The sequence below is a fragment of the Daphnia carinata genome, chromosome 3 (genome assembly GCF_022539665.2).
Source record: "Daphnia carinata strain CSIRO-1 chromosome 3, CSIRO_AGI_Dcar_HiC_V3, whole genome shotgun sequence".
NCBI classification, from domain to species: domain Eukaryota; kingdom Metazoa; phylum Arthropoda; class Branchiopoda; order Diplostraca; family Daphniidae; genus Daphnia; species Daphnia carinata.
The window spans coordinates 8,686,003-8,713,763 of NC_081333.1; the positions used below are offsets into that span (position 1 = coordinate 8,686,003).

Here is a 27,761-nt window from a genome sequence, read left to right on the forward strand (position 1 = left end):
GCCAACGCAGAGCTAACGACCCATGCCACTCCTCGTGTGTTCGTTCAATAGCCTATAGCTTGGAAATGCGTCTGTAAGAATCTTCTTTCGCCCTATAGACATCCGGTTTACAAACGTTACGTCTTGTAGCACCTCAGGCACAAGCCTTGTTAACTTTTAAATGAATCGGGAATGAACGAATTGTTGCTAGTCAATTTGACAAAGCCATAATGTATTCTTTAGGGGCATAGTTTCCTCTTTTTGAACTTAAAAGTTAGCAAATTTGTTCAAAAATAACAGTAGGGGAAAACAAAATAAACATGAAAAATGAGTAGAGCTCTAAACACTTTCGTGCTAGGGTAACTAGATACCAAGTTCCAGTGCCGAACTCGCTGTTAGTGTCCAAAAAATAGGCGGAAGTGCCCTCTGTTGATGGAATGTTTAAAATCCTGCAGCGATTCACGATCTTAGGTCCTTTAAATGTTGGTTATGGCGCAACATAAAATTTGAAAATCAATATGTTGTTATAAGGACGAATTTCTATAAATTAAATTTTTTGTGTCAACATGTTTTAGATTAAAATTTTTACCAAAAAATGTCCTATTTAAACCTTTCACCTTAAACCCGCACAACCAACATTGATCAATTTGACGAGTTACTACCGAACACATTGACCCGCTATCTTTCGTGAAAATAAAGAGCAAGATAGCTCAGTATACGGGATAAATTTCGTAACCTAAAACACGTAACCTAAAGAAAGTTGGAGGGAGGGAAAAGAGGGCTTTTAAGTCGTCTAATCTGTCTTTTGATGTAAAGATATCATGGTCTATAGAAAATTGTGTTCTTAACATTTGATGGAAATAAAATTCTGGTTCGTAATGGAAACGCGCGATGGAATTCGGGATTAATTGCCAAAGATACGTTATTCAGGTTTTTGTAAAACAGCTTCTTTCTGAGAATCACAATCATTCTTTTCTTCCCGCTATGATTTCGTGAAAAGTTAACGGACCGGTTAATTAACATCCATCTCGTCGGTCAATCTGTTGTCATCGAGCACTTGACACAGTATTGGGGAAATGTAATTTTGTGGATGACTGCTCTTTTTCGCTTTGCTTTACGTTTCAGCATACGGTGAAATGACAATACTACCGTCATTTCGCAACTTGAATTCATATGTGCTTATCGCTGCATAAATATCATTACTGCTTATTTCATTTTTGTTTGGGCTACTGACTTACGAAACGTAGGGAAGAATGCTATTTCGGTTTTTGGGCTGGTTTACGATGAAAGCGACTTCAAACTTAATCTATGTGACGGTCAACATCTGGATGTTTGTCTTTGTCGCTCGAACCAATTTGTTCGAAATTAATAACTAGCATTATTATTTCTGCTTTTGCTTTCTGTATGCCTGATTACTTTCCTAATAATCAGTCACTGGGCAACGCGTGACTTTGAATAACGGTAAACCGGAGAATCGAATCTCCATGCCTAAATCACATAATCAAACGCGAATCTTTTTTGCTTGTTTATTTTCAATTATAATAAGGTATGCAATGCCTGCAGTGTCGAAAATTATTTTTAAAAATTGCAAGACAAGTTTTCAACTTTCGTTAAATCATTTTATTTGAGATTTGAAGTACAAGCACGTACATGGTTAGATCAACGGGGGAGGGGGCAATCTCTATTGGGCCAGTTAGGGAAACCGCTGAGATTTGCAGATGCAATCCCCACCGCTAGCTTCTGAAGGTTAATGTGGGTTTTTGGTCGTTAGATTACTTGAAGACTGGTTGTTGGAAAAGACCATGCCAATAGCTGTTTTCTACACATTTAACCTGATAGCAATGCTGTTATGAGGAAAAAAGAAAACACCTGAACTAGCTATTCCCTTTATATACCTGTCAATATCGAGCTTGAAAACGTAGGTGTCGTCGTTATTGGCGTGGGGTAGTCAAATTCCCTTCACTGTTTGTTCGATTTCTACGTCAAAGATATCGTCGTTGCGAGGTGAATCAGTAGAATTAGAATGTCCCAACCCATTGAACTGGCTTTCGACGTAATAGCAAACGTTGCATTTACGTTGTCTGATTCATTGAGAGCATCTGAAGCTACAATCTCTTCCATTAGTTTGTTGATATCGAGTTCGAAGACATGCTCCTCATCGATAGCTTGATGGTTAGTGTTCGCAAACCCCGTTCCCTTTGCAGTGTTTTCGATGGATATTTCAGACAGTTCGTCTCCGCCAGACAAATTAATGGGAGTCGGTATATCCTTGTCCATTGACTTGCCTTGCTTCCGATCCAATGCCGGAAGAATATTTTTATGTGTCCAAATATAAATGTCCGCCTAGGCAATCGCAATCAAAATGATTTTTACTATATATTGATCTTTAGGGTCTTGCAAATCAAGATCGCTTATCATCGTTAACAGTCCTCTCATCATGTATTCAATGAAACCTGCGGCCTCTGGGGAAGTTGTGGATGTCGATAAGTCTATCGTATTTGGATGAAGTTCAGAATTGTCTCCATGATCGGCTATCGCTGGTAAACTTCCGTACGATTTCATATCAGGATTGCCCGCGTCAGAAATTACAAGTGACAGATAATCGCCATCGACGTTGGCAATATCGGGATCTGCAAACAAAACTTTTGCCATGCGGCTCTCGTCCGGTGATGCTGTCTCGTTTTGCTTTAGTGACAGCCGCTTAACTTTCAGACATGCTCGGAGGGGTAACGGATTCTTCATAAAAATTGACAGCAAGGGGTAGTTGGCCGGTGATAACCTCAGTCGTAGGGCAATTAAGATCGTTTACCTACGGGCATTGGCGGATGGCAACTACCATAACTACGACACCCACAATGCATTCAAGAACGACAAGTGTCGATACGGCTAGGTAGAATTTTAAGTTACATTATTTAACCATTCTTTGTTTTGGCAAAAACGATGAAGTTTCTTTCTGAAGCCATCGCTTTTATACAAATAAGGTGAACTATGTGGGCCATGGCAACACATGTATTCTTATGATTTCGAGACTTTCTTCCGTAAATCGCCATTTAATATTTTACTATCAACTACAATGAGGTGTTTTCCTTATGCACAGATATATTTCAACATGTTTAGTTTAATGGTTGTAACGAAACTTCAATTATCTTTTCCGAGAATAGGATTTCGCCACGCGCGCGATGGAAATGAAGAAAAATGATTCCGCACTATTCTACCAATTATCCGGTAGCACGTCCAAACGGAAACGGTGAAAAAAGCAGAGGTATCAAAATATTTTTGCTTTCCTGAGAAATGCGAGGGAAAATAACGCCCTTCCGTCTCCTATACAACATTTGCACTGTAAAGTATTTTAATGAATTCAAAGATTTCTGTTCCCGAAGAAAAATGAGCTGAGACACTGTTCCGCACAACTCTTCTTAGTAGCCTATCACCAGCTATCCAAGAACCTACAACGCCATCTAGTTAAGAATACACCTTCAAAACAATTGAGGCACCAGCATGTTACGTGCCTTATTGTCTGCTTGCATCCGTGAAAATCAAGACAACTGTGTGCTGTGGTTAACAGTTAGAAACAACTCATACTGTGATAAATTATTACGAGAGACAAGTTTGGATTCAACAAAGAAGAATGCTAGAGAAAAATTTTCAAAACAAGAGGCAAGAAAACATTTGAATGGTACGGTATGTTTGTTTTCAGTTTTGTTTACTGTCACACAATGTTTTCATTTCCTCAGGTGCGGCTCCTATCAGCAACCTTACAGTGTGTTTCATAAATACCGTAACCCCTGAGATAACATTCTAATAAGTGTTAGTTTTTGTAGAAAAGATTTTTAAGTCCGACTAAATAAGCCCGACTTTTCTTATATCCTTAGCCGGGCTTATTTAATCGGGCTTCAAAATTTTTTATCCAAAAACTAACACTCATCGGAATTGGTTTGAATATCACAGGATATACTCAAAATTTAATGCTGATTCCGGAAAAATTGCAGTTTTTTTTCATGAAATTAATCGTTTTTGAAATACACCGAGTATTTGACGCAATGCTAGCGCGTCAGTACGCTACAGCGGCCTTTTTTTCTGTTTCACTGCTATCGTTCATCTACCGGTCGGTAGATGTAGATGGTGACAGCAACCGAAACAAATTCTAAAGGTGAGACATGCTGGAAAAACTTGATACGAATATGTAAGCGTAGTTTTGGAATTCCGAGGTGCTAGCCAGCTGTTTGGTAAAACTTCAGTTAAATTTGGTTTCAATTCAATATTTTTTACTTACTATTTGTGTGATTACGCAAAGGATTGCGCCATCCAGGCAATGTGGATATTCTGCCATGTACATGATAAACCTAGGATTCTTCGTCAACATGAAGGATGTTACCCCCTGGTGATGCTTTTCTGCTGAGTTTGTTTAGTTTTCTCATTTTAATCATCAATGTTGTATAAGTAAACTACTGTTGGCAGAAAAGCTGATACATTGGGACAACGGTTATGGCAAGTGTGATGAATAAATCACCATAAATCAGTTGCCTTGCCTTCCCAATTGCAACAAAGATGAATCGTGGAGTCAAAACATTAAAAGGTGGTGCTATTTTAATTGTTTTAATTGATATATCGCTAAGTGCTGATATGTGTGTAGAACGTGCTGGAATTCATGTCATCCTGGAGAGGACTAAAAAAAAAAGAGCTGTATCCATGAAGCAGCTCATTAGTCATGTCCCAAACGATTGTCAGCGTCAGCCAGCAATCTTTCAATGGCTAACAAGCATTTTATGGTTTTGAAAATCGCGGTTTGCACTTCCTAAGGCGACATTCCTAAATCCCACCTGTTAAAAGATTTGAATGCGACAATTTTTATTCTAAACCGATTCCTACCAAATTCTTTTTCCATAAAATGAGGTGATATGAGGTTATAATGGAAATTGCTGTCAAGACTGGCGAGACCAGGTACATTGTTTACCTTAACGTTTAGTGATCAAAACAACCAACTTTGTAACCTTTCTGTTTTTTTATGGTGCATGGAACGTCCAGTCGGAAAGCCCATGGAAGATCTCTGTGGCCAACACGAAGGGTTCTTCCAAACTTTCGTATTCAAGTTTTGGCTATGGTGATCATTTGCAACTGCATAGCCTTTTAGAAGCTCCTGTCAGGAATCTACAGGAATATGGCAGATGATGAATTTATGTACCATATAAGCTATATCAATAATAAGGTTTTATGCTTATCTATGTTTTATTTTCTTAATTTAGATTGATAGCAATAGTGAACCTGCGAAGGTTTCTGGCTGGGATGTGATGACGAAAAGTTATATTAATCTGAAGTACGGAATTGAATTTCTCTCCATCAGTCGCCTGTGTATTCCCGCGTATTACGGTATTAATTATTTAAAAATTGAAGTGCATATCTGGGCTCCCTTCCTTTACGTTTCCCCGTTTCCCCTTGACTCGTAATAAGCCCGTAGGGGGTCATGCCCCTACTGTACGGTATATATAAAAACAACATATACCGAGGTTTGGAGGGCTCTGGCCGGAAAGGGGACGTGGGGGTCCGCTTAGTCCGATGATGTGTTCACGGAGGGCGATGTGGCTACCCACAAATCCGAACTAAAGGTTAATCGCTCCTGTAAAAATGTTCCAAATCTTCAGCTCTTCTTCCGGCTTCTCTTAGCCAATCACCGGGTAATCTCCCCGGTGGGTCAACAAGGCAGCGTCTCCCCCTGCCTGGGTGACGGCAACTTTTGAAATATTTCTGGGCCTGTATGGCAATCCGTTTTACACAAAAAAAAAAAAAAATAATTTCCCCCCCCCAAAAAAAATCACACTTTTTTTTTTTTCCGACACGTAGCCATCTACCGCTCAGACTTGTTATTACTGGCGTAGGCAATTTCAGTCCATTGGATGCCATTCGCAGTTAGTTCAGTAGCGTGGATGGAGAGAATATCGCGTGGTTGGAGAAACAATTGAAAAATGGATAAGATAATACAACAAAAGGGTGGTAAGTATAAACATTATTATATTGGTTTTCACTTATTAATTATTGTTTATTAGATCAAATTATGAAGCTGCAGGCGCAATTATTGGAACAACACAAAATATTAGATAACAGCAAAGCTAAGGATGGTAAGGCCTAATACATAATGATTCTATTTATTTGCTTTTATTCATTTGTGTTTTGTAGCTCAAATTTTGAGTCTACAAGCTCAGCTAGGGGAAAAGAACAAATTGGAACGGAACAGTTTCCAAACAGTGAAGGAGGTTTTTCCAATTCATCCCTAACTGAACATGAGGATGAATTGGCATTAGGCGAACACAGTCAGGTACCTAAAGTTTTCAAATAAGAATTCAAAATAAGTATAGAATTTTAACAAACAATTATTTATTGTTTAGTTATTCAGTTTACCACCTGACAGTGTGTTAAAGTTAAATTCTGTTAGTGCTGCACTAAACGAATTGTTAGTAATAAGTCCATGCAGCGAAGGAAGTGAACAATTGTGGGACCGTATTTGGGCCGAAAATGGGTGCGGTACGGAAACCAAGATATGGCACAAGTTCAACATAAAACATGAATTAGGTACTTTTTGGTTTTTTGTCTATCGAACAAGTATTTTTAATGCTATTACTTTGCATTCACAGAATTTTAGTGGGGGATCAAGTCAAGTCTGGAAGTGTTACAGGATGGAAGAGTGAGCCTACAGTTGAAAAACACTGAAAGTGCATTACCATTAAGGTATGAGGTAAATTAATAGAGTATGCAAATTGTCTAATGACAAGTACCATCTTGTGTGAATGAATCCTGTGTAACAGCAATCCTTTATAGTTCTGTCACAGCTAGAAGCCTCAAATAATTCTGCTTCTCTTGCTAAAGAACAACTTGTGCTTTACGTTCAGTGTGTTGGGGAAACTGGGTACTTAAATGGCCCTAAAGATGTTTTAATTTTGCTGCCATTGCAGAGATGAACATCATAATGGACTCTTTAGGTATGAAAGGATTTTTCTTCAAATAATTTTGAATTTATGACGAAGAATTTCTCCTCCTTTTTGCCAACCAGGTCTAATCTACCAAAAAAAATTTTATCCAATAGGAAAGGATTTTCATGTACTGGGAACACAACTATCAACAATGCAACATTGTACAGGTGCTAGTTTATCATTCAAGAGCCTTATACAATGATGTTAATCTGCAATTTGTATGTCCTTCCCCAAGCTTCCACCAGAAGTTGAATCTATGAGTCATGTAAGTTACATGATCAACAGTTGATATGTTTAACGGTGTTGTTTTTCTTTTCTCAATATAGGTTAATAGTAACATTGGATCTGAAAAAATTCTTGGTTGGGGCAAGACACTGAATAAATTGTATTGATTGGATGGATGACATGACATTTCTATACTTAATTCGGATTCCCCAGACGGTATTTGATATTAAAAAAATTGAAGTGCATATCTGGGCTCCCTTCTTTTCTGAAGCCCCGTTTCCCCTTGACTCGTAATAAGCCCGTAGGGGGTCATGCCCCTACTGTACGGTATATATAAAAACAACATATACCGAGGTTTGGAGGGCTCTGGCCGGAAAGGGGACGTGGATGTCCGCTTAGTCCGATGATGTGTTCACGGAGGGCTCTGTGGCTGCCCACAAATCCGAACTAAAGGTTAATCGCTCCTGTAAAAATGTTCCAAATCTTCAGCTCTTCTTCCGGCTTCTCTTAGCCAATCACCGGGTAATCTCCCCGGTGGGTCAACAAGGCAGTGTCTCCCCCTGCCTGGGTTGACGGCAACTTTTGAAAGGGCTATTGTGCCTTTTTAAAGTTGCAAAAATAATTGTAATGTGCAGAGAATTGTCAATAAATTTTTTTTTATAAAATTTTTTTGCAAATTTTGTTTCTTTCACTGTCTGTGTTCACACATTACATTTATCATCTTTTTTTTATTTAGCTTTCTCAATTCTCCTTTATTGTTTATGCCACGTTTAATGGCAAGCATTGTTTCCTGTAAGCATAGTTTATCTGTATGCATTCAATTATTATCTAGGGATCGAACCCTAGATGTTCGGCATTCCGCGCCGATGCTTTACCAATGAGCCATGAATCATATGATGTCAAGTTGGCTTTTTTCTAGTCACTTGCGGACTTGCATTTACACTTTGAATAAAACTGAAATGCAATACTGCAATATTATTTTCTCCATTTAGATGTAGATTTTTATACATCTAGTAAGGTTTGAACCCAGGGTAGCAGTTATCGCAGCTGAATGCTCTACCACAGAGCCATGGACATTATAAAAACAATACAAAGATAAACATATAGTTGTGAAAGACTGCATAAACATCCTAGACGATAACATATGATATGCGATAATAAAAAATTTAGATATATCTCGTGGCTCAATGTTAGAGCATCGGCGTTGCACGCTGAATGTCTGAGGATCGATTCCCATGCTAGTAAAACAATATACAAATACAAAATTACTTCAGAAAATATCGAGATATATCACGTTGTTCGTTGTCTAAGTTCATGAATTCAAAAAGTGTAATAAATAATAATTGAATACTTCCAGATAAACGATACAATGGTGGCAAAAACAATAAAATTGAATTGCGTGAGCTGAATAAAAAAAAAAGTTGATAAATGTAATGTGTGAACACAGACAATGAAGGAAACAAATTTTGAAAAAATATTTTATAAAAAAAAATTTATTGACAATTCTCTGCACATTACAATTATTTTTGCAACTTTAAAAAGGCACAATAGCCCTTTCAAAAGTTGCCGTCAACCCAGGCAGGGGGAGACACTGCCTTGTTGACCCACCGGGGAGATTACCCGGTGATTGGCTAAGAGAAGCCGGAAGAAGAGCTGAAGATTTGGAACATTTTTACAGGAGCGATTAACCTTTAGTTCGGATTTGTGGGCAGCCACAGAGCCCTCCGTGAACACATCATCGGACTAAGCGGCACCCCACGTCCCCTTTCCGGCCAGAGCCCTCCAAACCTCGGTATATGTTGTTTTTATATATACCGTACAGTAGGGGCATGACCCCCTACGGGCTTATTACGAGTCAAGGGGAAACGGGGCTTCAGAAAAGAAGGGAGCCCAGATATGCACTTCAATTTTTTTAATATCAAATACCGTCTGGGAAATCCGAATTAAGTATAGAAATGTCATGTCATCCATCCAATCAATACAATTTATTCAGTGTCTTGCCCCAACCAAGAATTTTTTCAGATCCAATGTTACTATTAACCTATATTGAGAAAAGAAAAACAACACCGTTAAACATATCAACTGTTGATCATGTAACTTACATGACTCATAGATTCAACTTCTGGTGGAAGCTTGGGGAAGGACATACAAATTGCAGATTAACATCATTGTATAAGGCTCTTGAATGATAAACTAGCACCTGTACAATGTTGCATTGTTGATAGTTGTGTTCCCAGTACATGAAAATCCTTTCCTATTGGATAAAATTTTTTTGGTAGATTAGACCTGGTTGGCAAAAAGGAGGAGAAATTCTTCGTCATAAATTCAAAATTATTTGAAGAAAAATCCTTTCATACCTAAAGAGTCCATGTATGATGTTCATCTCTGCAATGGCAGCAAAATTAAAACATCTTTAGGGCCATTTAAGTACCCAGTTTCCCCAACACTCTGAACGTAAAGGACAAGTTGTTCTTTAGACAGAGAAGCAGAATTATCTGAGGTTTCTAGCTGTGACAGAACTATAAAGGATTGCTGTTGTACTGGATTTATTAACACAAGATGGTACTTCTCATTAGACAATGTGCATACTCTATTACTTTACCTCATACCTTAATGGTAATGCACTCTGTGTTTTTTCATCTGTAGGCTGACTCTTCCATCCTGTAACACTTCCAGACTTGATTTGATCCCCCATTAAATTCTGTGAATGCAAAATAATAGCATTAAAAATACTTTTTCAATAGACATAAAACCGAAAAGTACCTAATCCATGTTTCATATTGAACTTGTGCCATATCTTGGTTTCCGTACCGCACCCATTTTCAGCCCAAATACGGTCCCACAATTGTTCACTTCCTTCACTGCATGGGCTTATTACTAACGATTCTTTTTGTGCAGCACTAACAGAATTTAAATTTAACACACTGTCAGGTGGTAGACTGAATAACTAAACAATAAATAATTGTTTGTTAAAATTCTATACTTATTTTGAATTCTTATTTGAAAAGTTTAGGTACCTGACTGTGTTCGCCTAATGCCAATTGATCCTCATGTTCAGTTAGGTTTGAGTTTGGAAAAACCTCCTTCACCGTTTGGAAACTGTTCCGTTCCAATTTGTTCTTTTCCCCTAGCTGAGCTTGTAGACTCAAAAATTTGAGCTACAAAACACGAATGAATAAAAGCAAATAAATAGAATCATTACGTATTAGGCCTACCATCCTTAGCTTCGTTGTTATCTAATATTTTGTGTTGTTCCAATAACTGGGCCTGCAGCTTCATAATTTGATCTAATAAACAATAATTAATAATTGAAAACCAATATAATAATGTTTATACTTACCATTTTTTTGTTTTATTATCTTATCCATTTTTCAATTGTTCCTCCAGCCACGCGTTGTTCTCCAGCCACGCTACTCAATTAACTGCTAATGGGATACAATTAACTGAAATTGCTTACATGCCTGTAATAACGAAACCGACTGATAGATGGCTACGGGTAGAAAAAAGAGAAAAAAGTGCGATTTTTTTTTTTTTTTTTCCGCCATTTTTTTTTTTTTTTAATGTAAAACGGATTGCCATATTTATAACTTTACCTTCTAATGTTTTTTTTTTCAATACGTGCTCTGTGATATTGGTATTCGTTGCAACTGGAATATGCCACTTTTCGGCGTAACTACAATAGCGTAAATCAGAAGCATTGCTCAACGCTGTCGTTACTCCAGGGAAGCCAACATAGCAACACGATTCAAAGAGACGCATTTATAGTTATTGCAATTATATAGCTGTTCTAATAAATATAATTCAGCTATCGCAATGATATTTTAAAAAATGATACGAAAATAATGAAACACCTTCAACATTTTACGATTCAAATAGCAATAACAAAAAATCAACTATCATTTGGCGAAAGGGACGTCGGGAATGCCCCTGTTCTGGTGTTGGGGTAACTGGGAGTTGATCGTGATCAAAGCGCTTTGATCTCATACGACCGAACAATCGTCGTACCGAGCCACTCCTAACCAACGACCTTCTCATCCATTCTGGCTTCCTAATACGTGTTCTTCCAGTTGATTTGACAGCATCTGAGCTTGATCCAAAAAGGTTGTCTATTGAACTATTACCTAGCTGACGGGTGCTCGTTTTCAGATGCGGTGAAAGCTGACAAGGGACCATGGGGTTGGCCTCTTCTTCTTCTTGTGCAAAGGGATCTTCGTCGCTGACGTGCCTTTTCGAACTGGAAGCTAAAGCAGCACTGCTCGTGAAACCTGGCGGAGTTTCGGTAGGGTGTTCATCATCGATCAGCAGATCCTTTTGCAATACTTGAGTTTCTGAGTCGATAAATTCTATAGCTTCTTCAAACTCATTCGGAACAAACGGCAACGGGAAATTTGCAGGATTAGTCACGGGCAATTTCTCCTCTAGATCAGCTCCTGTTTCGTCTTCTTCATCGGTGGGTTCCAGAGCTTCATTAATGGTATCAATTTGTAAACTAATTAAGTCAGCTTTTTTTACTGACTCTGTTTCGCTTGCGTCCAACAAATCTGAAGTTATACAGATTTCGCCTTGCTGGACAGAGGAAAATTTTTCGAGTTGAATGGGCGTCTCTAATCGATCAACCATTTCAGGACTGTTTTCTTGATCACCGGGCGTGGAGAATTCCCTTTCTTTTTCAACATCCCGCTGATTAATCTTAGCTTCTTGTATTTGAATGTTCATCTCTAAAACGCTTTCTTCTATTCTTTCGATGTCTTCGTTAATATCCGCTTCGGTCACTGATAAGCTGGTTCTCTCAATATCAAAATCGTCCATTACAGCGACTGACACAATATTTTCTGTTTCACTTGGTTGAACGTTTTCCCCACTGATTTCTACGCCGTTCTTCTGGTCTTCCTTATCGGCCATCACCTTTAGCTCAATGTTATACTCTAGGGCTTCCTTTTTGGCATCACTTTCCAATACACGAAGATCCGTCGAGCTCTCGGATTCTGGAATTGGAATCGCTTCCTCCGATTCTTCCGGGTTAACCGTTTCACGATTTTCTTCACTCAATCTTCTCACGGCAAAGAGCGCGGTAGGCATACTTTCTTCTACAGGGTCATTATCAGTTGTCTCCCCTAGTTTGATGTTCATTCCTAAAATTTTTTCATTATCTGCCTCGGTTTGGGCGTAAATAAAGCCATATGCGGCAGAGTCTTCATTTGATGTTTCGATTTCAGTTGCATTATCAAGATCTCTAGTGCCGTTGAATTGCATCTTTTGTTCTCGAGTACGTTCGTGAATTTGCAGAGAATCTTCTTGAAGTTTTTCATGGTCATCAGTTTCCTCAAGCGTATAGTATGCAAGTGCTATGTTGGGCTCACTTTCTATTTCAGTTTCAATAGGTATCCGACTGTCCTCAGCCCCGAGGGCAACACTCGTCCCAATTTCAACTTCTTTCAGTGACCGTGACCGGTTTTCGGCAACCTCGTCAGAAACATCGCTTGTAGTTTCTTCTTTGTCTGATTCATTTACAGAGATAGGATCTTCAAAAACATTAACGGGAATCAGAACGCCCGCTTTGTCTTCGATCCCCCTATAGAACAAAGCAGGATAAGGATGAAATATCAATCGCGTAAATAATGACTGTAACATGAAGTGTATAAGTATAAAGAAGAAAAAAACATTTCAAGGCTACTCTCACAAGGCACAAACTTTAAAATCTATCAGTGCGCAGGACCGAATCGAATTAATTACAAAAAACCCTTTAAAGACCACTGTTAAACTGGAATATTTTCAAAACTTAATTAAAAAATTACCAAGTACCTTTGTTCTAGTCCGACAGCAGAATCCATTTTTTTTCTCTCGCAGGGAACGCGAACATACGTCGGATGTATAGGTCAATCCAAGGACGGACTCTTTTTCTTTCCCTCTTCCTAGAACTGGTACGCGAAACGTCCGGTCAGACTAACTTTTACCTGAACTGTCAAATCGAGAAAAGCATTCCACAGTCTCCAATGGAAATTCACAATCAATGAGAAAGTAAGTTAAATCAGCCTCAAAGTATTATAGACCTTCGTTTAACTTCATCCAGCACGTATGGTTGTTCAAACAACTGTGAAATGAAATAAACCTCCGCTCACAGGAAGGTTGAATCACACCAGAAATACCTCAAATTGTGCCGCAGGCTGTGATCGGCAACATGCAGTGCTCCGCTCTTACTGACTTCAACTAGAGTTTCACCACCGACCAGGCATATTATAAACACATTCACTCGAATGACATTTTCGATTCCAATATTCGATTCCTATATAAAATGTCTCCTAAAACAGCAATATATTTAGTGCTAATTGACCACATTATAACTGCATTTTCCTTTATTTTTCCTTAACTTTTTCCAAAAAGTTCAAAACGTAAACTTCTTTCAACAAAACGTCATCGGTCTGGCAATTACATTTCTTCATCACAGATGTCGTTTGTTTACATTTTTGTATATTGAAAATAAATTGCAATTTCTTGAGAATTTTTTTAAGCTAAAGGCTCAGAAGCTAATTGAAATATCCTCTACTGCAAACATGGAAGAAACTGATGGAATTATAATTGAGACTCTTCGCAAAATTGGATGGTGAGTAAATAATTCTAACCAATTATGAATGGTTTTTAATTTTACTTACCTATTTCTGAAGTGATATTGAAGATGACATCTCATCACTCGCACATTTTACAACAGAAATTGTGATTGAGGGTGTTGTTAAGTGCCTTTTATCCATCCAGCCAGATTTACAACTCAACTCTAAAATGCCACCAAATCTCCCAGCTCGTTATAAACTATGCATGGAAATAGCAAAGGCTTGCAAGGTGTTTGAAATAAAATGTTCAAACATTGGATGTCATTTTAGTTGGAGTTTCCCAATTTCAGGATGTTGCAGGTTACAAAGGAGATCTTGGATATGAAACATTTTTACATGGTAGCCAGGCTGAAATTAGAAATGTGTTTGCCATTCTCATACAAAAACTACCTAAAGTGAATGAACAACCAATATCAGACTCTGTTGTGGGTAAACCTCAATTTCCAAAATAAAAAAATTATTTGGTTTAACTAATTGAATTGATTCAGATCCCTTTGCATATACCATGGGGAAAATACAGAATGATATTCTAAGACAACTTCATCAACCATGGTTGCCTTACTTTTGTAACCCTTCAAGTGATAATAGTTTTCCTTTCCTCTCAACTGATCTACCAAAAGGTTTTATGTTTTTTTACTATACTATAAATGTTTTTTAAATTAAATGTGAATATTATCTTAAAATTTGTACCAGTTGTCAACACAAGTGGCAGACACCATTTGCTAAAGCTGTCATCAGTACCCACCATTCACTTAATACCATCTTTAATAGAAACACACATTTCAGAGTTGGCAGCCGACAAATACCAATATAAGGTTTCCCTTGTTTCTCCATTTTTAGTTGGCTTTCAAACACTTTTTTTATTTCATCTCTTTTAGTTCCCACTTGAGAAAGGCAGAAATTTCAAAAGGGAACCGGAATTTCTTCCGCCTGCACAGAGCTCAAGGTTTTCTCTGGTTCGCTTACTGAATTTTACGGTTGGTTTTTTTTTTTTTTTTTTTTACTAGAAGCAGCTGCAAAATATTTTAAAGACAAATGTATATGTGCCCCCATTCTTATAGGATATCGATAAGAAAAAGAAAAAACCTCAACCACCTCCAAAACCTTTACATTTGGGTGGAGCACCAAAAACCGAGGACCATCCTACTATAGAAGAGCAATGCCAACAACTAAATATCGTCATCGAGAACCACGAACGCGACCTACAGTTACGACAAGAAGAGCTCGCCAATGCAACGGAAGAAGTTGCCAACCTAAAATGCATTATCCAGTGTAAAGAGGCCGAGCAAGATGCTCTACGAAGAGAGTTAGATAGACAGGAAAAGCTACACGCTCTTCTTCCAGATGCACCGGTGCACTTGGATCGTATGAAATCTCTTCTGGAATCAAACAAAGAAAAAATTGCGGCACTCGAAGAACAGTGGTCACGAATTAAAAAACCTTTGGAAGTTGAGTACCAGAGATGCCTTCAGGTTCAAGAAAACGTATTCCTCTTTTTCATCTACGATTTTGGTTCTCTAATTTGGGTAGCAATTCCCCTTCTCAAAATTTTTTTTTTCTCTCCCTAGAGCGTAGCAGAGAAGTTGAAAGCTGCGCTGGAGAAAACAGTGCTGTCTTTAAGGCAAGTCGTCAAGGAAATTCGTACGAAAGAAGACGCTATAGAGAAGCTACAAACCCATATCGAATCTATGCCTTCGTCGGTCTTGACAAGGTAACCGAAAATATTTGAAATCAAGTGACACAAAAGCTCTTTCTACGTTTTTTTTTCTTTCAATAGAACATTCTACACCCAGAGAATACTGAGTATCGTGGCAAATGTCAAAAAGCAAAATGAGGAAATGCATCGGGTGCTCGAGGATGTGAAAAGTGTACAGCGTGAAATTAATTCGATACAAGGAAAAGTTGAGCGCACTTTCACTGTAACGGATGAAATAATATTTCGGGTAAGCGAGTCGTTAACTGTCATTTTTAAAAACGTTCCTGAGACTATCTTTATTATGTACTCTTCCTCTTTGTTAGATGGCCAAGTCGGATGAGGCGGCGAGACGGATATACAAGTTTTTAATTTCCCTGCAGACAGATTGCTCTGATATCCAAAGACTAGTAAAAGAATCTGGCAACTTGTCACGGGAGATCAAAGATTTGGAAGAGCAAGTATGTTCATCTATTTGGATGTTTGCCATACTCATTAAAGTAAATTTTGCAATATAATTAGGCCGAAACCGAGTTACGACGTAACATCGTTCCCAAACTTAGACAACTACAAATAGATCTCGAACAGATACGACAGGAGAACCGAATTTTGGAAGAAAGAGTTAATAATGGTGGGAAACTCTGAGTGGAACAGTTAATCATTCCAGTTTTAAGGCTACCGTGTCTATCGAAGTCGCTCTCACCCTTCTCGCTATACAACGTTATTGAAGTTCAAAGGAGGCCATGTGAACAACAAAAAAATTTTGCTGTCAACAAAGCTCTCCATTTCTTGTTTGATTTGTCAGATATCAAACAAGAATTGGATGTTGAAGCTCTGGAGGATAACTTTTCTTTTTTGCCTTTGTCTTGTATTGGAACACTGGAAGCATTAGGCAAAATAAAAGCAAAGATATTGAACTAAAATTGGTCTAAGCCTGTCATGGGGGTTTAATGTAAAAGACGCAAAGCTCTACGGTATTATCAACGCGCAATGTAATGAAAATGTTTGGACGTTTGAAAGATTATTAGGTTATTCATCCTGCTGTATCGTGGACATAGCCGCAGTTGAACTAATGCTGTTGGTCATGCTGTTAAACGTACCTAGTACGTCGCCAATTCAACGAACGATTTACATTATCACGGACTTAATTTCTGCTTTTGTTCTACCAATGTCCCTTTGATTAGGCACCTTTTCTATTTTTGGCAGTTTAGACTTTTTAGAAATTCTAACGACAATAATTCGCAAAACTGGTTTTTGCTACGTAAAATTTTACGATGAAAACTTAACCTTAGAGAACAACTAACAAAAACCATGCAAAACTGATAAATCAAAATAAACTTAGCTTGTTTGCATTATCCACTCCTTGACTTTTTCAGTTTGAATTCCCCACGGCGAATTTCGCCCAAAAGACGATCCACGATGCAAATATCGTCGTCGGAAGAAGAGATTTTTCCAGACGGTATCTTCTTCCCTGGTGATCGACCAAGGGAGCCTTGTGGGGATGCTGCCAAAATGGCTTTTTCAGCAGCCAATCGTGCCACACGTTCTTCTTGTTTCTGGCGGGCTTCGTTCTCTTTGCGAGCTACTTCAATTTTGTTAATCAATTCCGAGAAAATGCCAAAACATTCCGAGAGCTTCAATTTCTTCGGGTCTTCACTGAAATGAATGGCAACTGAACGAAAAGCACGATCAATTTCTATTAGCAGTTGCTCCAATACAAGAACTTTTTCTTGAGCTTTTGCAAGAAATTCTGGAATAAAAAGTATGCCAATTTAGTCATGAAGTTTGGATAAGAGATCAACGAGTAACTTACCATCCCTAAACTCTGTAAGATCCGTTTTTGCGTGTAACAGCTGCTTCTGCAGTTCACTAATTCGTGAGATCCATTCACGAAGTTCTGCAGCCATTGTCTCGAGACTTAACCGACTTGCTTCTTTAACAGATGACAATTCGACAGTGAAGTCTAACAGAGCTGGGTTGTCTTTCACAGCAATGTCCACAATGTAATGAAGAAGGGTCATGCGAGGCTTATTGGCTCGTAAATCAGTGAGCTGCTGTAGCGCGCTTAGTTTGAATCCGACGGCATTGCCGGCATAGCTATTCTGTAGGAAAATACAGCTGAATTAAGAAACTACCAATGCATCTATAAAAATGTGAACTGTACACTGTTCAGGCAATTTCCAAGCTGAAGTACAACTGCCAAGAAATCTTGAAGAGACTTGTTGACGAGAAGGTCACGACAGGTGGCCAGAAGAAGCCTTAGCGGAGGTTCCAATTCCGACATGGACGGATGAAAGTCTATTTTCTGTATAAATCAAAAGTTAGTAAAAATGTGAATTTTTTTGAAATTTTTTCTTTAAATGTCACCATTATAGTGGCTTTGATTTTCACAGAATATCCCGGAAGGGCCAAAAGACAAAGAAGAAACTGTTCAGCTGGGCCTAGGTTGGTTACGTCTCCTTTGTAGTTCAGCAACGTAGAAATCTATAAACATGTTGTTTGTATGAAGAAGTGCGTAACATAGTATGCGAAATCGCACTTGATTACCTCGTCTGCATCCGGTAGAATTTTTTGGAGACAATTGAGATGTTCTGTCGTAAAATTTTTTTCATCACACTGACGTATGCGATTCACGATTTCCGCAATGGGGATTTTGAACTGTTTAAGGAATATGTTGACTGCTAAGCTGCGTTTGCTGTCTAAGAGGCAATGAGTCATTTGTTTATTCACGCCGCTAATGCCTCCAGTTTTTGTTGTAGACGAAAGAGCAGGAGTTGGTTTCATGCAAAAAAGCTCCTCAATTTGTTGGAGACGCAAGCTGACTGGCGGTTTAACTCGAATCGTTGCATTGATTTCTTTCCATATAGAATCATCTAAAAAAATTATTTAAAATTTCAAATCAGCAAGCTCTATGTCAAATAAAGAACAATTACCTTCCACTCTGGTAACTTTTATCCAATTTAGAGTTTTCATTTTAGTGCTAAGCTTCAAGGGATTCAAAGCGCAATCTGTGGTAGAAGCAACGGCAGAAGAAATGAGCCCACCCAGCGGTGGACAAGGTGGAGGAGGCAGAACCCCTCCAACTGCTTTCATAAAAAATAAAACAAAATAACTATAATAAAAATGTTTAAAACAGAAGGCTCAATTCTACAAGAAGTAGTGATTTCTGCTACGTTGAGAGTGCAATAAATCGTTTGTACCTGCACCACTTTGAGGTGGCGGAGGCGGTGGAGGTGGTGGAAGTATGGAATTTCCAGTAGAGGGGAACGGTGGGGGCAATGGCGGTAAGGGTGGTGGGGGCAATGGCGGTAAGGGTGGTGGGGACAATGGCAGCGTAGATGATTGTAGGAATGGTGGTAAAGGTGGTGGTAAAGGTGGTGGTAAGGGCGGTGGTAGCGTTGGTGGTAACGGTGGTGGTATGGGTGGTGGAAAGAATGATGGTAAGGGTGGTGGTAAGGGTGGTGGTAAGGGTGGTGGTAACGGTGGTGGTAAGGGTGGTGGTAAAGATGATGGTAAGGGTGGTGGTAAAGGTGGTGGTAAAGGTGGTGGTAAAGGTGGTGGTAAAGGTGGTGGTAAAGGTGGTGGTAAGGGTGGCGTTGTTGGTGATGTTAGGGATTGGGGTCCGGTTATTGGTAGCGCTGGTGGTGGAGGAGGATTCGAACTGAGAGACAGAGGAAGGGGAGGTGGAGGTGGCGGCGGCGGTAACTGACTAGAAAAACTGTCAGCAAACGCAGACAGTTGTAAGGGTGATGGTGGACGAAGCGGTGTATGCAGGGTTGAAGGCAGCGGTGGAGGTGTAGGCGGTGATTTCGATGGCACATGATGAGAAGGTATTTTGCTTAATATAGCTGCTGATCTCACACTTCCGTCAAGGATGGAATCTTCGTCTTCACTTATAAAGATGCTGTCAGATAAGAATTCGTCTTCCGTTTGTGTGTTAACGGAAACCATATTTGTTTGCGGCCAATGTTTTGTAAAAGTGTTGTATCTACTCCATTCCGACAAATTTCCCTTGACGGCATCTTCAGTCGCTTTTTCAAGTAGGTTCCACAGTCGAGAGCTTGCAGAGAATAAATATTAATTACATTTCATCTACAGAAATATTGAATAATCCACAATATACTTGATCGGATCACCAACATTCAGCTGTATAAGATTCGAAAGAACTGAATGAAGAGATAGGGCCTGCGGTTTATCTTTGATCTGTCAAATATTCATTAACATTTATTTCAAGAAAATTTTTAAAGGAAAAATCGTACTTTAATGAAGTAAAGTGAGAAGAGATCGAACAAGGATTTCACGTCGGTTTGGTCCAGATTATCGTCATCTTTTGTGCGATGGTGCTCAAATACTTGAATTTGAATAAATAATTCTGGGTTGTCAGACTTTTCCACGTTCTCAATTGCGTCAAGCAGTCCCAAGCCAATCATTTCTGAACGTATTGCGTGCCGCGTCCAAATATTTTCTGTTCCCAATATCAAAGAATTGGCGAAACCCAAGATAGTTGCCCTATATTCATCAGTGTCTGCACTGAGTATCTCTGATACCAGAATAGCGAAGCGTTGCAACTTAGTTCTCGACATCTTATAGAAAATAGAATGAAAAATAAATAACGTACAAAATGATACCAGGCACCTACAAATACCTTGAAATAGTCGAGTGCATCTAAAGTAGCTTCATGGCCACTGTCAGAGTAGACGCAAACAGCGCTGAAAAGTTCCAATACAAGTTTTTTTGCCAAAACATTCTTTGTTGCCATAACTAGAACAACAAACAAATAAAACATTATTTTAGTTAACAAACAATTTAGTAGATAGATATTGAACACACCACTAAACAGTTGACGAGTGAACTGGCGATGTGCGAGTAGATACTGCAAACCAATTTTTGAATTAACAACGGCCCGAATACCATAGGCCACCTCTGACTGAAATAAGGCGTTGGTTATACCAAAGCCAGTAGATAACTTTTCCAGCCTGTCAAACAAAACGGAGAGTCCATCACGTTCCAAGAAATCTTCCATCCAAGAGGGTTTTGCATTCTCAATCAGCTTCCTAAAACCGGAGTAGTTGGCTAAGCTGGGGATTTTCAAAAGTTGAATACTGAGCTCCGGATCCCACTCATCAAATTTCTCTGAAAACAATAGGGCGACTTATCATTCCGGGCATATAATTTTAAAAAATTTAGTATTGTATTTACTTTGATTGATATCTTCGAGAAGTTTTTGGGTTGAGCGTCGTCGGGCAGTTATAGTTGAGCTACCAATATCCTCTTGACCTTTATTTTGTCGTGTGAGCTCATCTTCTGCAATGCCATCGTCCTTGCCGCCATCGACTTCTCCCTGTGAACTCAACCTCATGTTAAGTGCTCGTTCAGCTGCCATCGACCACCGAACGCTATTGCTATCCTTTCGTGTAACAGACGGGCGAGTTGTTTCATCCATGGTACTAGATGATTTATCTTCAGACATTCTTTACTATGTTTGTGCGATAAGCTGTTAATCCCATGTAGGAAAACAATCGAGAAATAGAAAAGAAAAAAATATTAGAACGAACAGAATCCATTTCTAAAATAAGATAGACAAATCTAATTTTTCGTAGTTCACTCTCTCACCCCCTCCCCCTCCTGACGTTTTTGCTACTTTAAAAGTGACAAGACAACAATTGTCTTTGTATTTAGTACGCCGATCACCATTTCTCACCTGATATGTTTAAAATCCCCTTTCTAGTTGAAACATTGGAAGGCACAAAAATAATTTTTTGTGAACTTTAAATCTCCAAAGAGAGCTTTGTGGATCGAAACGTACTTAACGAATCATGACAAACTGTACCAAGGACAGCGACAAAAAAAACAAAGCAAATCAACAAGTGATACGTGTGTGATACGTGCCTAAAATATGACACTTTCCCTTAAACCAGGAAAATCACTTGGCGTGGGTTCAGACCGGAAAAAGAGTAGTTAAAAGTAACACTGCACTGTAATAACTTATTTAGCGAAAGCACTACACGGCAAGCACTTCAAGTTTTGAGCCACTCCTAAAGATTTCCCACGCAAGTGCCATATAACTTTCCGAAAAGAGAAAGGCATGACTTTCACGAGTGCATAGTCTAATTTCAGGTTAAAAAAATTTGAACGCAGATATGAACACTCACACTTTAATGGATGGATCTTGAATCACTAAGACGGAGCACTCCTCACAAAATGTTGATAGACTTTCAGATTCTACATGTGCTCTGTAACCTTGACAGCATGACTAAATTGGAAGACAGGGTTTGAAATAATGAAACAGACGACTACGAGAGGCGCTGTTGAAAAGGCTCACCGCAGAAATACAGCCGCCGGCGTCGTCCCAGGAACTGGTGTTATGACGAAGTTTACCAACCGGAATACTAACAATCCACCACTTACGATGATCACTGCACCGTGTAGGTAGAATTTCTGTACCTGATCCGCAGGACTAGCTATGGCACAAGCAAATAAATGCAGCTGCATTACAGACCCAGCATCGCACTCTAGTCTACACGTGTTTGCTGTAGCAATGAACAGCTGTTTGAAGAGCTGTAGCGAGTGAACTAGTTCGCCGCTGTTAAATAAAAGCTATTCTGAAAAACAAAAGCTTCCATAAACAACGTATATCCATGAGGGCAGACTGATAAGATTTTTGGCAATTTACTTGTCCGGCTCTTGCTCAAACTAAAACGACAATCTCGGTGATAAAATTTTGAAGTATTCATAAAATACATTTGATAGCTTTTTATCAAAATTAGAAACATCAACGCAAAAGTTTTTACATGAAAATTATAATAAAGGCGTATAGTTTTGCTTTTACTAGCTGCTTTTGCTAGTTTTTACTCGATATAGGTTTGAGAGGAGATACCGAGATACCCGTAGAAAATAAGCTCAAAATGCTCCGCACATTCTAGCTTTGCCAATACATTTCTTGGCATAAATACAGGCAAAGGTACCATGCGCGGACGTCTTCCTTGGGGATTTTTAAAGTTTTGCCTGCTTCATTATTTTTTTTTGCTTGTAATCAGAGTTCAGCAGATCTACATGATACATGGTTACAGTACCTAAATGTGACGTAGACAAGGATATAAAAATACAAAAATAGTCAAATATTGTGCACATTCCCATTTTGAAGTAAAATAATGTTGTGTGCGTATAAAACATTGTTGTCGAACAGAAGAGTTGTGTTGGCTAGTACGTCTGAACGCAGGAAAGAAATATTAGGCGGGCTGGTACATGTTTATCAATAAACGATGTTCTTTACCATTTTCAGCCACTTATCATTTATTCCTGTATTTCAGGGTTTTCCTTTTACTGTTGTGCAGTCTTCTTTTGATGAGGACAAGAACAGACCAAACACAACTGATCCAAAGGAGTTCACACAATGGACAGCATCCCAAAAGGCCTTAGCAGCCGTGGAGGACTTGAAAAATCACTGTAATCCACCAGATTTTGTTATAGGAGCTGACACAGTGGTATTCCTAGATGAAGTGATTTTGGGGAAACCGACAGACTCAGATCATGCTGTCGAAATGCTGAAAAGGTATGATGGTTAGCATTTAGCTGAATTACCAATAAATTTGAAGCTTCTGTATTATATAAGGTTATATTAATAATATTTAGCACTAAATGTTACTTACTAAAATAACATAGGTAGTAAGATGTCGTCCTTATTTTCATTTAAATAAGGTCTAAGGCAACCAGCAATGAACTGTGGAATAAAAATTTTCCATTAAATTTTCAACAGATTGAGTGGAAAGGTACACTCAGTTGTAACAGGCCTCAGTATTCATTACAAATCACAAAATGGATACAAAGAGAGGTTGATATCAGAAGTAACTCGAGTCAAGATGGCCACACTGAGCAACCTCATAATAAACAGTTATGTGGAATCAGGAGAGTCACTGTAAGTGTTTCTTTGCAAAATAAAAATTTTTTAAATATTAATTTTATTGACATCAATGCAGGGGTAAAGCAGGATCATATGGAATCCAAGGGCTAGGTGGAAGTCTGATAGAAGCAATTGATGGAGATTATTATAATGTTGTGGGTTTTCCACTTCATAGATTTACCGCTGAAATGATTAGCATCATACAAGAGTCCAAAGAGCCACACAGCTAACCCGTCAGAAACTTCCTCCCATAAAATAAGGCTTTCTTTTCAAAAGCTGGGGATTTTATTGGAGTGTTCATTTCATAAAATGGATTCATGGAATGCTTGAAGAAAAGAAAATGTTAACATAATCCATATATACTTTTAAATGATCTTTGTTACCTTAATATAAGTTTCATACATCTCCATGAAATAGTTTTTGATGCCATCTTCATTCTTTACATCATGAAGCATCAAAAATCTCATTCTACTAGCTGTTACAAAGGCTGATACAAACCATTCATTGAACTTGTCAACAATTTTTAAATAAAGTGCATTGGTCGTCCACATGTGTTCGTCGACTAAATCTAGCGCAGCATGCGCAATAAATTGGCTTAAATGCCTGTGATCTTCTTTCTAGTAAGTTTATTAGGAAACAGATATTACAGTTAGAAACTTAAACTGAACAGCTTTGATCTCAAACTCGAGAATACCTTTGTTTCCTTGTTTGCAGGATTGAATTCCATTTCAAATAAGGGGTTATCGTTGTGACCCACGATTACAAAATAATAATTTCCAGCCATTTTTATACTCGTCAGTTTAACCGCAGAAGTGTCAAGTTGTCAACTAATGCGTCCAAACGAAAACAGATACCTTTTTCCTTCGTCTGCTAGAATAGCAAGTGGACACACCTCTAGTACCGCGAAGATCAAATTTAAGGCAAACATTTAGTTTTTTTTCTTTAAACTCAACATTGATTATTTTAAATGTTCCATGATATATTCAGTTCGGCCACCGGTATATTCAGCGTTTACACCGAACGAAAGAACAAATATGTATATGATACCAATTAAACCAATAAACCAATAGGTAATTTGTTACGGAAGTTCACTTAAACTACTGTTGGAGTAGGCCCGTTAACCCAGTCAACTATTTGCTTGTCATACCAGACATACCCTCCCTTTGGTCCATCTACATTTGGCGGAAGAAGTGCCAACCAAGTCGGCGCGACGGCACCTACAGCCAAAAAAAAAAAAAAAACAAAGAAAAAAAATGAGAAAAAAAAAAACAAGAAAAAAAAAAAATGAAATTACCTTGTTCGATGGTTAGTGGTCCTTTATGACTCGTCATGTCAGTGTCAACATAGCCTGGATGGACCGAATTCACAATTATATCCTGACGGGAATCGTGATCAAACGCTCTTTGCTGAATACGAGTTAGAGCACTTATTCCGATTTTGGACGTAGAATACGCGCTATTGGGCCAACCTAACTTAACATGATCTCCCGTTTGAGCAGCCCTAAGAATCATCATCACAATATTATAAATTCATAGAAAGTTAGTATAGGGAAAATTTCAAATAATATAACATACATACTTTACAAATCCATGAATCATTTCTGTAAGTTCTTCTGTTGTCAAATCAGATGAACAAAGCTTTTTTCTTAGATCAATTGCTACACTGTTTTCTCCTGAAATTTTTAATAAATGACCGGCAGAACTTGATACATTAACCACTCTTGCATGTGGCCTGAGGATGGGGAACATGATATTGCAGAACCTAAGAGTACTAAAGAAATTTGTTTTCAATGTTTCTGTGGCTTGCTGAGAAAATGGTTCTGGTGCAGCATTCTTGAAAGCAATTGCTGCATTATTAACCAAAACATCTAAGCCTCCATATTGAGACTGCAGATGGTCTCTGAATCTCAACCCACTTGCTTCATCATCAACGTCAAGCTGGTGATACTGTGGCTGGAAGCCGAGTTTTCCTAGTTCTTCAACTGCAGCTCTACCCCTGTCTTCATCTCTTGACGTTAAATATACATCTCCATCAAATTTCTGACAAAGCTCTTTAACAATTGCAAAACCAATTCCCTTGTTTGAGCCAGTTACCTGAAATGTAAATCGGCAGTTAGAATGATTTGCCAAGGATAGAAACCACAAAACACTTACCACAGCCACTCTTTTTCCAGGAGACATGACAACTTTATGTGTTAAGTATCTTACGCAGCTTTGGTGATTGCCGAAAGAATCTTAGTTTCAAGCTTTAGCGAGCCTGTTATATAGCAAGATATTACGTGTGTTAGGTACCAATCTTTAAAACGTGCGCCGCTGATTTATCCAAATCATGCGATGACTGGGCAACTTCGTCATGCTAACGTAAGATAACGTGCGTATTTCGTTTTAAAAGCTTAAACGCGATTTCTTTTTTTAAATTTTGTTAAACAAAGATTTATAAGTAAAATTACATAGTTAGCTTTACAAAATCTATTTGCAGACATTTCTTAAATTTTCTGAAAAAATAGTGTTTAGGGACAATTTTGCTACGAAGCCCTGTCTGGATGACTGTTGAAATTCTAAATCTAATCTAAACAATAATAAAAGCAGTCGACACTAAGGTACTCGAAATAAAATGGCAATCGGACATGTACGCCGTAAATTACTTCATGGACGAACATTATTCGCTGTGAGTAGCCTAAAACCGATGAAATGTACACGTTTTTCATTTTTAATTATCAATTTAAAAAACCATGATTTTGACAGTCAGCAGGAATTAACAACCACGGTACTCTACAGTACAGTTCGGGAAATGGAGTAAAAGAAAGTGCCAAACCCAGTTTATTGAAAATAAAAGAAAAGTTGGAAAATGGTCCAGATTTTTCGGATTTTGTACAAGGAAATATTTCTGGTAAAGAAAAATGGAAAGACTATGAAGGGAAAATTGTCAGAGAAAATGGAGGACAGAGGTTGAGGCTACCACCTTGGCTGAAAACAGAGATTCCAGTTGGCAAGAATTTTTCTAAACTGAAAGAAAACCTGCGAGGACTTAATCTACACACTGTCTGTGAGGAAGCAAGGTGTCCAAACATTGGTGAATGTTGGGGAGGAGGTCCAGATGCTACAGCCACTGCCACAATCATGGTATAAATTCTTTTAAATTTGTGTTTCACTGCTAAAATTGTTTTAAATACAGCTTATGGGTGATACCTGTACACGAGGCTGCAGATTCTGTTCAGTGAAAACATCAAAAGCACCACCGCCACTTGATCCAAATGAACCAGTCAATACAGCAATTGCCATCGCTGCTTGGGGACTTGATTATGTTGTTTTGACATCTGTGGACCGAGATGGTACTATAAATTATAGCAGTGGGTGATATTTCTTTAACCCACTTTAGCACACTTTCACTGTTTTGCAAGACTTGCCTGACCAGGGTTCAAACCATTTGTCTCAAACTGTTATGGAATTGAAGAAAAGGTAAAGAAAAAATGCCATTATGAATTTTCTTGGCATTCAAATTATCGATTTTTAGGTCACCACAGCTTTTGGTTGAATGTTTAACACCCGATTTTCGTGGAGACCATGATTGCGTTGAACGTGTAGTTCGATCGGGACTTGACGTTTTTGCCCATAATATTGAGACGGTAGAAGAGCTAACATGGTTGGTTAGAGACCCAAGAGCTAAATACAAGTGAGTATTTTCACGTCTTTTGATGTAAGAATGCAGGGTTAAAATCTTTTTCTGCCAAACAGGCAGTCTATGGATGTTCTGAGGCACGCAAAACAAATCCGGCCTGAAGTTGTCACAAAGAGTTCTATAATGCTAGGTTTGGGAGAAAAGGACGATCAAGTACGCAAAACTCTCGAAGGTATTTTTCTTTAAAATTGTTAGACATGACTGCTCAGTCCATTTTCAGTTCATAATATTTTCTACTTTTCAAGATCTTCGTGAGGTAGGTGTGGATTGCGTGACATTGGGTCAGTATATGCAACCAACGAAGCGTCACATAAAGGTGTCCGAATACGTAACTCCGGAAAAATTCTCCCAGTGGGAGACTATCGGTAAGGAACTTGGTTTCCTCTACACTGCCAGCGGCCCTTTGGTCAGGAGTTCCTATAAAGCTGGGGAATACTTTATAAAGAATATTGTACAAAACGCAAAAAATAGAATTAATTAGGTTAGCGGTAAAACTTGTGTGAAATTCATTTCAGTCGGTTTAATTTATCCGGCGGCGAAATAATTGTTCAAATGTGTAAATAATTTTGAACAACCTAAATAAAAAGCAAACAAAAAACGATTATCACCTTCTATTTGCTGGTATGATTTCCGAAGTCGATCAGTTTTGCTTGGTGAGTTCATTGCTTTTTCAGGATCAAATTGCCCTGGAGTTCACTGGGTGTCAGCACAGAAATTCT

At 38.5% G+C, this 27,761-nt stretch overlaps 7 protein-coding genes across 13 annotated transcripts; 3 read left to right on the plus strand and 4 right to left on the minus strand.

Moving 5' to 3' along the window:
• Nucleotides 1-9,136: 9,136 nt before the first annotated feature.
• Nucleotides 9,137-13,406, minus strand: LOC130685665 (uncharacterized). 5 transcript variants are annotated; one of them, XM_059494586.1, is made up of 9 exons: nucleotides 13,217-13,406; nucleotides 12,969-13,154; nucleotides 10,760-12,738; nucleotides 10,507-10,656; nucleotides 10,382-10,453; nucleotides 10,184-10,324; nucleotides 9,930-10,113; nucleotides 9,524-9,867; nucleotides 9,137-9,452 (listed from the first exon to the last, which is right to left on the minus strand). In XM_059494586.1, the coding sequence occupies exons 2-3, from the start codon at nucleotides 12,995-12,997 to the stop codon at nucleotides 11,028-11,030; spliced, it is 1,740 nt and encodes a 579-aa protein (XP_059350569.1). In that variant the 5' UTR covers nucleotides 12,998-13,154; nucleotides 13,217-13,406; the 3' UTR covers nucleotides 9,137-9,452; nucleotides 9,524-9,867; nucleotides 9,930-10,113; nucleotides 10,184-10,324; nucleotides 10,382-10,453; nucleotides 10,507-10,656; nucleotides 10,760-11,027. The 5 variants fall into 5 exon arrangements, with proteins under 5 accessions (XP_059350569.1, XP_059350567.1, XP_059350568.1 ...); XM_059494584.1 differs by having other exon boundaries at nucleotides 9,524-9,706; nucleotides 9,776-9,867; nucleotides 12,969-13,406; XM_059494585.1 differs by having other exon boundaries at nucleotides 9,137-9,298; nucleotides 9,367-9,452; nucleotides 12,969-13,406.
• Nucleotides 13,407-13,588: 182 nt separating this feature from the next.
• LOC130685666 (coiled-coil domain-containing protein 22-like) lies at nucleotides 13,589-16,365 on the plus strand. The gene is made up of 11 exons (XM_057508993.2): nucleotides 13,589-13,767; nucleotides 13,829-14,000; nucleotides 14,062-14,200; nucleotides 14,260-14,391; nucleotides 14,465-14,586; nucleotides 14,650-14,748; nucleotides 14,833-15,255; nucleotides 15,340-15,482; nucleotides 15,549-15,714; nucleotides 15,791-15,925; nucleotides 15,987-16,365. The coding sequence occupies exons 1-11, from the start codon at nucleotides 13,718-13,720 to the stop codon at nucleotides 16,107-16,109; spliced, it is 1,704 nt and encodes a 567-aa protein (XP_057364976.1). The 5' UTR covers nucleotides 13,589-13,717; the 3' UTR covers nucleotides 16,110-16,365.
• A 1-nt stretch (nucleotide 16,366) lies between these two features.
• LOC130685652 (inverted formin-2-like) lies at nucleotides 16,367-21,893 on the minus strand. Of its 3 annotated transcripts, none has more exons than XM_057508970.2 (13): nucleotides 21,787-21,893; nucleotides 20,664-20,958; nucleotides 20,295-20,597; nucleotides 20,110-20,225; nucleotides 19,724-20,047; nucleotides 19,588-19,667; nucleotides 18,665-19,524; nucleotides 18,398-18,547; nucleotides 18,012-18,337; nucleotides 17,832-17,948; nucleotides 17,629-17,769; nucleotides 17,278-17,566; nucleotides 16,367-17,214 (listed from the first exon to the last, which is right to left on the minus strand). In XM_057508970.2, the coding sequence occupies exons 2-13, from the start codon at nucleotides 20,932-20,934 to the stop codon at nucleotides 16,817-16,819; spliced, it is 3,375 nt and encodes a 1,124-aa protein (XP_057364953.1). In that variant the 5' UTR covers nucleotides 20,935-20,958; nucleotides 21,787-21,893; the 3' UTR covers nucleotides 16,367-16,816. The 3 variants fall into 3 exon arrangements, with proteins under 3 accessions (XP_057364953.1, XP_057364951.1, XP_057364952.1); XM_057508968.2 differs by having other exon boundaries at nucleotides 18,398-18,550; XM_057508969.2 differs by lacking the exon at nucleotides 21,787-21,893 and adding an exon at nucleotides 21,617-21,640 and having other exon boundaries at nucleotides 18,398-18,550.
• A 610-nt stretch (nucleotides 21,894-22,503) lies between these two features.
• LOC130685684 (dTTP/UTP pyrophosphatase-like) lies at nucleotides 22,504-23,914 on the plus strand. The gene is made up of 4 exons (XM_057509014.2): nucleotides 22,504-22,705; nucleotides 22,775-23,016; nucleotides 23,221-23,379; nucleotides 23,441-23,914. Exons 1-4 carry the CDS (start codon nucleotides 22,616-22,618, stop codon nucleotides 23,592-23,594), a joined length of 645 nt encoding a protein of 214 aa, XP_057364997.1. The 5' UTR covers nucleotides 22,504-22,615; the 3' UTR covers nucleotides 23,595-23,914.
• On the minus strand, nucleotides 23,190-24,224 carry LOC130685687 (trafficking protein particle complex subunit 2-like). The gene is made up of 3 exons (XM_057509017.2): nucleotides 24,059-24,224; nucleotides 23,748-23,981; nucleotides 23,190-23,689 (listed from the first exon to the last, which is right to left on the minus strand). The coding sequence occupies exons 1-3, from the start codon at nucleotides 24,146-24,148 to the stop codon at nucleotides 23,591-23,593; spliced, it is 423 nt and encodes a 140-aa protein (XP_057365000.1). The 5' UTR covers nucleotides 24,149-24,224; the 3' UTR covers nucleotides 23,190-23,590.
• Nucleotides 24,225-24,420: 196 nt separating this feature from the next.
• LOC130685682 (carbonyl reductase [NADPH] 1-like) lies at nucleotides 24,421-25,675 on the minus strand. The gene is made up of 4 exons (XM_057509010.2): nucleotides 25,518-25,675; nucleotides 24,943-25,457; nucleotides 24,659-24,864; nucleotides 24,421-24,581 (listed from the first exon to the last, which is right to left on the minus strand). Exons 1-4 carry the CDS (start codon nucleotides 25,542-25,544, stop codon nucleotides 24,457-24,459), a joined length of 873 nt encoding a protein of 290 aa, XP_057364993.1. The 5' UTR covers nucleotides 25,545-25,675; the 3' UTR covers nucleotides 24,421-24,456.
• A 202-nt stretch (nucleotides 25,676-25,877) lies between these two features.
• Nucleotides 25,878-27,643, plus strand: LOC130685678 (lipoyl synthase, mitochondrial-like). Its single transcript, XM_057509007.2, has 7 exons — nucleotides 25,878-26,031; nucleotides 26,109-26,486; nucleotides 26,539-26,695; nucleotides 26,765-26,822; nucleotides 26,878-27,036; nucleotides 27,099-27,214; nucleotides 27,288-27,643. The coding sequence occupies exons 1-7, from the start codon at nucleotides 25,978-25,980 to the stop codon at nucleotides 27,521-27,523; spliced, it is 1,158 nt and encodes a 385-aa protein (XP_057364990.1). The 5' UTR covers nucleotides 25,878-25,977; the 3' UTR covers nucleotides 27,524-27,643.
• Nucleotides 27,644-27,761: the final 118 nt, after the last annotated feature.